This window comes from Echinococcus granulosus (genome assembly GCF_000524195.1).
Source record: "Echinococcus granulosus chromosome Unknown EG_S00111, whole genome shotgun sequence".
NCBI classification, from domain to species: Eukaryota; Metazoa; Platyhelminthes; class Cestoda; order Cyclophyllidea; family Taeniidae; genus Echinococcus; species Echinococcus granulosus.
Genome location: NW_020170491.1, coordinates 129,985 through 140,714, shown reverse-complemented (window position 1 = coordinate 140,714; position 10,730 = coordinate 129,985). Strand labels below are relative to the sequence as shown.

Below are 10,730 nucleotides of genomic sequence, written 5' to 3'. Positions count from 1 at the left end.
ATTCCATTGGGTGGTGGTAACGTCCACTCAGCCCCAAGGTTGTCACAGTCCGGCTGTCAGTGACTTAAGTGGTCCATACAAACACGTTTTGTAATCAAACTGCAGTAGGTCTCATCTTTACTCAAAGAGTCAGAATCTGTACACGTTTTTCTTTAAACACTGCTTATTTTAATCTCTAAGGGTTGAAATCTCGTCATTGCACCAAGATTAGCAAATGCGGCCGTTAGTTTAACGATTCATCAGAATAATGCCAACTTGATGTGGACTATGATTTACAAGGCCAGTGTGATTCCATTCACTGCACCTCATATCAGGGCGTTTCATGAGCTGCAATAACATACTACACAATTATTCACATTTAGTTATGCGATGATTTCCCAATCTCCTACTCCATTTGCACACTGATTAGTGGGTTACCAATTGTGGCGTTCAGCCCAACGTAATTCAACTCTGCTTTGTGCTAACAATACAAAGTTGAGATATGTGCAATGTGTGCTTAGGTTCCTTGGTACCTTCATGAACGTCATCAGTCCCATCACCTGCATGCCACCTGCATCTGCCAACTCTCCGTAGGTCTTGAATGAGAGCAAATACTTGAGGCTGATTTGGCAGTTCAAGGAGAGGTGTACACTCCTGTCAGTAACACATCACTAATGGTACCCCAATGGGCGACACATTCGTGGTTGAAAACATATGCAGCACACTTGTTGCAACTTCAAGCTATTCCTCTTGAATGTTCCCTGCGTAGCAATTCATGCAGCCTGTTTTGGATTTGCATGGGAGTACTCCACTGAACTAAAATGCCTAGCAGATTGATAGACCAGTTGACGTGCATTTGAACGTCCTTATTCGCGACTTCAGCCACAAAGTAATAACAGCTTAACCAGAGCATTGCAAATACGTGTGTAGTCTGATTGTGTTTACATTCTTAGTCTTTGCTTGTGTTACCAGAACAAAGTTGCCTGAAATTCTTGCTCAATACTAGTAAAGGCCATATTGTTGTGTTCGCAGTACTCGACGTAGTCAAAATAAGCCAATGTATTATTAAAAGGCATAATAATAATGGCATGCAGAAGGTCTGATTGGCCAATATGATGAATCAAAATCCATGCTGACTGTGGCAATATAAACAGCAGTGACTCAAATGCACAGGCAGTGGGACAAATTCTTCAGCAATATGCCAAATCACTACATGGTCTCTCTTTTTGCAAACTATCATTGAACAGCTCATCACTTCACCGAAACCCATTGTGATGGCTTCTGCGGAAGATTTTTCATGGTGTACCGAGCATATTACAAAGATCTGGCTGCTTCGCTAGTTCTGCATCAACATTTTAACTTATTGTAAGGGCGCTTAAGTAGTTCATGTAGTTGCTGCGTAGAGCACTATCCAGTGTTCACCGGTTAGTTATACTGTGACCGCATGACTGCGACCATGATGATTTGTTTACCGATACACTTTTCCATCAAATTTAGTGACACTCACCACTAGTGCAACGGTGGACAAGCAAAACCGCAAATTGTAATAATGCTATATTAGGGCAAATTTACGACACTTGTAAATGCCACTAGTGCGTGATTCATGGGTCAGATTAGGAGGTATATTCAGCGAAAGGCAATTACTACTAACCTAGTAGGTTCACCGTCAGAGTTAGGAGGGTGTAAAGCTATTTGTGTTAGGTAAGGAGACCGCATGCCATAGCTAAACCTACACGGATGACACCTTTATTTATGGTTAACATCTAGCAGCTACAAAATTGCGCAGAAAATAGTGAGGAACATCAATGCACCAGTACATTTCTGTGCACTATTATTCCTGCGTACAGAAATCCACATACAATTGACAAGTCTTCAGCAATAACAAGTAATCCTTCCATCGAGCCGCCTCACAAACCCACTGAGATTATTAGCCATCAAGTGAGTCAATAATGCTTCGTTCAAGTTTTGTTGCCACCTATTTTATGATGGGTGTTTTTCGAATCGAAATACTAAACTCTCATTGCACGCGTCCAAGTTGCCACAATTTTGTTATCATGCCAGTCCCAAATGTGGCCAAAGTGCTAACCTGCTGCTTTCATGCATTGAGTGGCAACACACACGAATTCACTTACACTGTCCATCACCATATTACTAATGCTGACAAGTTGACAGCAATCGCCGAGTAGGTGTTGGGGGTCATTTCGTAACCACTACTTTGCAATGCCTTCTTGCCTAATGCAGCATGACATGAACTTGTGTTTATTCCCTTCCAACCATATTTATCCCCCTCTTATCAAGTTCAGGTAGTCAATAAGATAGGTTGAACAATCAAGGCGTAATGTATGTCATAGTGGTGGCAAAGAATCTAGCAGCATTGGTGGGGACGAAGTCACGGAACTCAAGCTAAATTCACCAAGGAATGGTAGGAATCAATTCGCCATGAATTTGATAGGTTATAATAAACACTTATGTGCAAGATCAATCATGATTTTTTGTATTAAAATATATACTTAAAGGATTATCGCATTTGTTGAACGCAAAAGTAAGTCTTATAAATCAGAAAAGGATGAAATGTTGTCATTTCGAGCCCTGAAAATGATAGCATCTGAGACACTGTAGGGAATCAGCAACCCCTCAAAAGGAACCGAATCCGCGCCATTCATCACACCGTCAGGACCTCCATAATCCCCTCCTTAAATAACAGTTAGCTGTAGCTGAGTTCTTAGCCTTTCAGAATATGCCACCGATTTTCGACCGCAATAACTTAAAGATTACTTAGCATTGCCGCAAAATTAGCATTTAGTTAATTTACCCACTATACTTTCTCTCAATGCACCAATCCTTTGACTTAGAATGATGCATTTAACAACACTGGATGGCACACAATCAAGCACTCACCCTATATTGCTAAACTTAATTCAGTAGCTCAAATTATTTTGATCACCATGTAAAACTTAAAGGTCTACCACCTCACATCTCATCTCAATGCCATTATCTTTACAGTGTTTTGCAATTTGATTTGTTTGAGCCTTGGTAGCTTGCCTAATGCAATTCGCTACTGCAGATCCTAGGATGGTCTATTTTTCAAATTAACACATCTTATGCGGCAGACAATCATTTTGAAATATTTCTTAGATATGTAGGCTAAGCTTGCAAAAAAGTAAAGCCGAAGTGACAAAAATGCTCCTTTGCAAATGCACGATAAAATGAATGCCTGCACCAGCCCTCAAATCAAATGTAAAGTTAATCACAAACTTACACGTGTGCTGAAAATAAATATTTCTTAATTAAGCAATTCTTACATTGTCTATTATTTAAATACAATAAAATCATGTGCAAACCTCTTCGATCAAGCTCAAGCAGGCTCAAATGATCGTTTCGCGTGCATCTGGATATCTCTAGATGACTGTGCAGCACCCTTTTCCACGAACCCACGCGACGAATTTTTACGCCCAAAAAAATATTCCATTAATAATATGCATTTTGCAATTCGTAAAATGCAAATCGTGTAAAGGATGAAGGATACACTTGCCAAATCGAGTGCCTTTCAGGAGTTACTCTTCCTCAGGATTGTCGGCCAAATTTAAACTAGAGCTCACTACTGAATAAGTCTTATTTCTTAGTAGTAGAGCCTTATTCTGTCAAGTTAGCGATAGCTAAGCCATAGGTTTGGGACTTAATTAAGAAACCTTTCGATACCGCATCCCTTCCCAAGGATCGCCTTGGTGCATGTAACCATGCTCAGAGTACTTCTTTCAAAAATATATGCTACATCTGGATTTGGGTAGCAGTTCTAGCAGTGTGCAAATCCAGCTTCTCCGGAGTAAACGCTCACTAAAAGATAGCACTGGCAGATATTGTGCCAGATAATGGTAGTTGGTCAGAAAAGTTCCACGTTTGGGTCGTAATCTGTGGTTGTCGCCATTGTCCTAGCAAGATAACATGAATATTACAGATTTTGCTCCATAAATTCTTCCCAGCAAATGTTTATATCTGATTCTTTGAGCATATTTCTAGTCTGTAAATACAAAACAAGCAAATCGCGATGGTCAGGCTTGAGGATTACTTTATCCTTCCTCACATGTATGCAGAGGCTGAGTGGGCATTAGTTCCATGTATAGAATCCGCATCCACATACCCGATGGGGACATCCAGTACTCATCCACTACACCTCAGCGAGAGTCCCACAAGCAGCGTCCCACTAGCACAATCACCTCTTTCCATCCTGTGGTGTTTACTGGCAAGGTAACGCTACTGCATCATCCATTTAAGTTAACTTGGCAGAAAATGTAAGAGGGAACTTAATAGCGACAGAGTGAAGTATTCCCGTTTAATGTCGCCTAAATTAAAAACTACCCCTGTCCATCTGGAGTTTATAAATGCTCCATAGGTAGATGCTCTCGAACGCCTTAGTTAATACAGTTTGTAGGTCTCTCCATGAAAGCATGAAAGTTAACTACTAAACACTCCTAACTAGCAACCGTTCAGGTATTTTATCAAGATTGCTTCCGACATAGATTCTACCCATTTTTTTCCGATTTCCCCATGATAAAAAATGAATGAATTAGTCACTCCATTCCTCTAACATATTTAGCTAAATAATTTTGTTGCATTTAGGGCATCAGGGAAGAGAATTTATTTCAGCAAGCTTTACACATTTTGCGACGGAATTTTAATGAGTCGAAAGTGCCCACGTAGGAACTTGATGGCTATGCTCCACTTAGATTAGGCGTTGGCGAGGCAGGAAGAGCAACGGGCAGCGCCCACAATTAGGGCCAACTCAACAGACGAGCACGCAACCACTCCCCATTTCGCATACCAAAGTGGCCTCTAAAGTTATTCCGTTTACAAAATTTATTTGGTTTTTTAGATGGTGACTATGGCAAATGGTACTCATTAAGGTGCGTCGTTGAGGTGGGAGAAATGCTATGGCGTCCCTCAACTGAGTCGCATTTATTCGTCTGAAATTTAAAAACAGTTGTTTATTTTGAGCACATCCTATAGCTTACTTCAAATTTCTCCCTAAAATTAACTTCTTAAAAGCATTCTTGTTACCCCTCACTAACTTTTTAAAGCATTAATTGTAAACAAGTTATCGCAGCTCTAAAACTACTTTGTTACCTTAATCCTAACGATTTTCTTGCAGCTCACAAAATTGCGGCTTGTTTTACGCCTACTAACTATCTATACTGCCTTTTCGGTTGACAATAAAGATGCTAAATTTTGTCTTTCTAGTATTTGCCTTTAATTACTTTGATGTAATCCGATTAACTCTTTTAGGTAAGTCCGCTTCTACTTCATGTCATGGTCCTAAATTCGAACTGAGAAAACGTCTAAGCGACGCTTACCACAATTTCTCATCCTCAAGAGCATGATGACTGACTGTTATCGTCGTTGGGAGCTTCAGAGCACTCAATCCGTGGAATAATGTGACCTTTATGTTTAGGCTGTAATTGCATTCGCCACAGATGGTACAGCTGAATACCCTCCCAAAGATTGGCATGAAGAGAGCCACGCCTGCAGAGGCAATCAGTAAGACCAGTACCAAGTATATCTAGTGTGTAAGAGAAAGAATACCGTGGTGATCTCCACGATGGCTGATTTGCTCTGCTGCTTGCATTATATCGCGTCATTTACACATATCACCAATCACGTAGAGCATGCGCTAGTTTCGGTATCGAGTTTAACCACTTTAAGGTCCCATTGCTATTGCTATTCACTAGTTATAAATTGATACCTCTTGTACTTCGCAGTACTATTCCGCTAAGCTTTGTACATATACCAGGGAAATAGATATGTTTCGTTATATTACGACCTATTACCCATACTACTGCTAAAATTTTATTTATTCTGGTTCAATATAGTCTGCTTCGTTTGCGGAATCCAAAATATCATCTTGTTACAGCAATATTGTGCTCCTTTGGAAAGCAATATTTGTCATAAAAGATTAGCTTCATTAAACTGACGACATACAGCTAAGTGGTCATATGGGGATCGACTATTTGCAGCCAGTTGAGCGTCATTTAGCACAGCATTATCTCACATTTTCGCAACCTTATGGGACAGCGAAATTACTTAAGAAATAAAGAGTTAAATTTCTACAAAAATACCTATAATCAGATGTGGGCTTGGCAAGGTGCCTGCATTATGTTGTACGGTGCAATGGGCGCATTTTCCATCAATAGTGCCCCCTAGCAGAAGCTGGCTTTTTGGTGAGCAAGTCAATCTAGTGGAAGACTGGGTTCTTATATAAATATGTATGATTTTATTTAATTAAACGCAAAATGCTTTTCAGTCTATGATATCATTTCTGCCCGAACCTTGACATTCTAAACGAAGACAAGCCAGCTTCCGTCTACTCATGCATTCTGATGGGAAATAGTCAATAGTGGCAATTTTGGCAACTCAAAGGCAGTAATTAATGGGACGTTTGGCGCCTACCCAAATCTTAAAATAGACAACGTCCGGGAGTTTGAAGGCGTAGAAGAGACCGGGCAATATGAGGACACCCACTGTGACGAATGAAATGGCACTGCCGAGGGCAAAATACCATGAGCGTCGATAGACTCTCCTCACTTCCTCTGGGTCAGGTCGGTTGTAGCTTTCCTTGCTAAAGTTGCTGAACGAAAACGAATACTACAAAACACATGCCATAAGACGATGTTTTTGTAATGTGTTGATCCTTGGATTGTCAAAAATTTCGAACGGATAGCTATTTTGCAATATGGCTTCAATATGCATAATAATTTTTCCTAGGCCTGTGAACGTTGCTAAGAAAGAGTCATCCACTGACTCGCTGAAAGGTGCCCGCATTTACATGGACCTCATGGAGTAGGCAAGGTAAAAGTTCCTTGGCTTGGGTCATCTATGCACTACCTTGATATGATGAAATTTTTTCGAATTTTGGACTGAGTATGTGCATCAGTGCGTGTTCATTCTGTGGGGCAAATGATCGAAAGGCAGGTGTTTAACATACAAACCAACTCTGCAATACGTACGAAATGTCATTTGTAGGTGTTTCATTGAGAATCTCAAAGCGCAATCCCTTAAGTGCACCTCATAAATCAGCGTTAAATATGCCATCTGTCAGCACAATCAGTAATGTAGCATTTGACATATCAGTGATTTAATGATATTTATAACCCCCAAAACAAAATAATGGCTATGCGGATGTTAGACCACACAAAGTTTTCGTTAGTTTTTTTATTGAAAGCCGTAGAACTTGAAGCAGGACAAAAGTTTGTTGGCATGACTATTTTTCATTTGGCGCGTAGTATAAAAATTTGTAGTTTTGAAGGCGATAGGATTTTCAAAGTTGATAGACTTAGAACAGTAGAAGAGAGTGCTTACTCCGCGTACTCAAAGGCCCAAGGGGATAACGGGTTGTCCAGTTCGTAGATACGTTGCCATGACTGGCAATCCAGATTGGTGTTTTCCTCATTGCGAAATGCCTTACGGCTTTTCTCTATGCATGCCACCAAAGGAGGAAAAAGGAATCCTCCCATGATTGCAGTCGTAAACAATGCAATATCTAGAATGTCGAAGTCTGGAACACAAAAGCATGCATCAACAAAATAGGTATTTAAATTATTTTATCCTGCATGTGACACTGGGCATTAGAATTCAATGGTAGTCGGGTCAGTTAAACGCTTTCTGAGCTACACCACTTGATACACCAAAATTTGCTTAATTTTTAGAACTGGATGACTTGTTTCTGAACGTGGATATTTAGGTGTATTTTGCGACTACCAGCTTGCAGCTTGCTGTACAGCCTACAGTAATTCTGCGTTGTATTATCATCAGGTTTATGCGAATGAGCAGTGAAATTAGGCGAATGTCGAGGGCATTACTTGGTATCAGCTTTGCACTAATCAGCCAAAGGTTGTAAAAAGGCGGAATAGTGTTTTTCTTTCATAAATTCTGCGATTTAGAGTCATTTATTAGTTTGAAGAATTTAAAACTAAATTTGGTAAGCAAATAATTTGACTCATTTGAAAAGGTTGTATTGTGTTTACCGAGACTGCAAATTGAACATGGAGTCGAAGAAGAATAAGAAGGGGGTATCTTACACAAATTTCTAAATTCAATACACTTCTCTACTTTAGCTGGCAAATAGCTAATCACTTTCATACAAAATAAATCATGCCAAGGGATGGTAATTTCTTAGCTCAGAAAGCAGCGGCTTAAAGATCCGACTACATACTCAGTGGTCCAACCAACTCACTCAGCTAGTTAGCTCTTGAAACAGATTAGGCCAAAAGCAGCCTTACCGATGCTGAGGTTGGGATATAATCTAATGAGAGTGTTCATTAGAACCCACACAAGGCCAGCCATAGAGGTGCTCAAAGCTGTCCCTACCACCACCCCCATCGCGGTCATTCTTTCCCAAAAGAAGGAGTACAGGAGGCTTCCCAGAGTGGCCGACACCAGTATATTGAATCCATTTATCAGTGTCACGGAGTTAACCTAGGGCATCACAAATATCTCACTCTCGTTAACTTTTAATCATTCCATGCGTAAAAAGAGAGAGAGCCATTTTCATGCGACAGAAATAACTTGATGTTATTTAGTTGATTGTCAGCATTAAGACCGAAACGCTGTCTTTTAAAGATTAAATGAGGGCATAAGCCCCTATTAATTATACTAGTCTAAATGTTGGCATGAATTTGCAACGCAACTGACACAATGAGATGGAGCATGAATTTTACATCTGGGAAAATAGAATGAAATCCAGATATTCCTTTTAATGGTTCTATTCTTAAGCACCAATGTCATGGCTAATGCCATTCAAGCTCACTTTAAGCAGGTTGAATAGCAGACCAATCGGAAGAACAACAGAGAAGATTACTAAGATGGATGAGCGGCGCACATTCTCCAAGCGTTTCTCGTAGTTCATGTATTCGGCGTGTGTTCTGCATTCATACGATGGCAAAACCGGACCCTTGGCAGCGCAACCATTTCTTCAATAGAACGGTTTAGGTGATAAAAATCTACATAATCACTTCCAAAGAAGACAGCAAGCATCAAAATTCAAGCTATGCTATAAAAGATGTTAACGCTTAAATAAAGCAACGCGATGTGGATCCTGCATTCGCTTCAGTTTATTTGGTGAAGAAAATCTGTCAGGAAAAACAGCAAAAATGTATTTGTCGGCACGTGAACTTTAATTAAGGAGAAGCACAATGCAGGTCAAATGCTGTATGCTTTTGTTGGTGCTCACCTTCTATTGATCTGACACTGTAAGCAGCATGTTACAGGTACACATTTGCAGTTGTCTTTTGGCCGGAAGATAGGTTCTCGTGTTTTTCCACACAATAAACAGCAATTGACGTCCAAGCATACTCGGAACGGCTACACCATGAAAGACATTTTGATTTTAAACAAGTCTTGCAATATCTTTTTATCATTGCTAACTAGCTTCCTTCTGGGGAAGTGCTGAAAACCAACGTCAATTTGTGAATTGATCTTACCATATTCCACTTTACATTCTGATAGGGTCAAAGACATTTAGCAATGGTGTTTTAAAAGCTTACCCTCATATGAATGGCATAGATGTCAAATGTGAGAATAGAACTGATCCCGAAGAGCTGGAACACGCTGATATTTACGATAATGAAGGCGTACATCACAAAGAGCACCAACAGACCTCTTCTGCCAAATAATGCTTCCGCTACGGTCACTGAAGCTTGAGCTGTTAGGTTAGAAGAGATGCTTTAGTAAGATGATAAATGAACTTGTAATAAATTCAGGCTGTCTTCATGTTTACCATTTCAAAATCACTCAAAAATGGCGAGAAGGTGCACCAACTTCCTCTGAGCTGAAATTGAGCTCATGATTAAAGCAAACATGGATAGACTGGTAGTGGAAATTGGTCCACCTTATCGGATCGTTTGTCTTAGCCGGCGGTCATTAGCGTGCTTTCCCCAAGGCCTTGACAAAATTGGCCTCAAGTGCTCGACATCAGCACCTACTGTTCATGCACAAAAGTGGGTGTACATTTGGAAGCCCATTCAATCACCTCACCAACCGTCTGTTTCGTTGTCTCTGTGAACTGTGTTTGGCTTTATTCATAGCGAGCTGTCTGATGCAATCATAACTTTTTCAATCGATCCTAGGAATCTTGTTAGTTCGCCACAATTTAGTGATAAGTTGAGTGGTATCACTTCGTCGCATTATTTATTATGGACACATACATAGTAAACGAGTGAGACACAACCACCACTGTTATAACATAGCTGTGAAGTCTATGGTTGCATTAGGCACTACGAAAGTACAGATGACAATGCTATTTTGGATATAAGTTCTATGATGATGATAGCGTTGCTAATAGGAGCACTTACGGGGATCTCGTCGTATTTTGAGAACCAATCCTACAATTTATGGCGAGATTATTTATGCAAATTTGCTTCTGTGAGCATTATAAGTCGGGGTGTTTGATCTACAGATCGACGTCATAGAGAGCACTCAAAAGAAAGTAACACTCTCATCAACTTATCGCTGCTTGTAGACAACATCAAAAATAAAATTGTTTAATGCAGACCTTCATGCCAGGCATCCACCTATTAATTTCTCAAGAATCATCTGCGAAATTGGGCCATCGTGAATATCTAAACTAGGCTCCAATCTATTAGTTAACAACGGACATGCAAGCATGGTTGATTAAATTGATGGCTTTTTAGCTAGATTTCAAACAGAATGCTTTTGCCTGGTCTCAGTGCGCCTAACACATGGGTCACGATCGAATAACCGTT

General features: G+C 40.1%; 1 protein-coding gene across 1 annotated transcript in view; it reads right to left on the bottom strand. All coding sequences in view use genetic code 11, as the record gives it.

The window, feature by feature from the left end:
- Positions 1-6,384: 6,384 nt before the first annotated feature.
- Positions 6,385-10,730, bottom strand: part of EGR_08586 (hypothetical protein) — a gene marked incomplete at both ends in the record, with an annotated part of 6,246 nt that continues 1,900 nt past the window's right edge. The window contains 6 exons of the mRNA XM_024497835.1: positions 6,385-6,598; positions 7,330-7,525; positions 8,250-8,445; positions 8,777-8,939; positions 9,200-9,330; positions 9,513-9,670. Coding sequence (XP_024347756.1) covers positions 6,385-6,598; positions 7,330-7,525; positions 8,250-8,445; positions 8,777-8,939; positions 9,200-9,330; positions 9,513-9,670 — 1,058 coding nt within the window. The remainder of the gene's footprint in view (positions 6,599-7,329; positions 7,526-8,249; positions 8,446-8,776; positions 8,940-9,199; positions 9,331-9,512; positions 9,671-10,730) is intronic.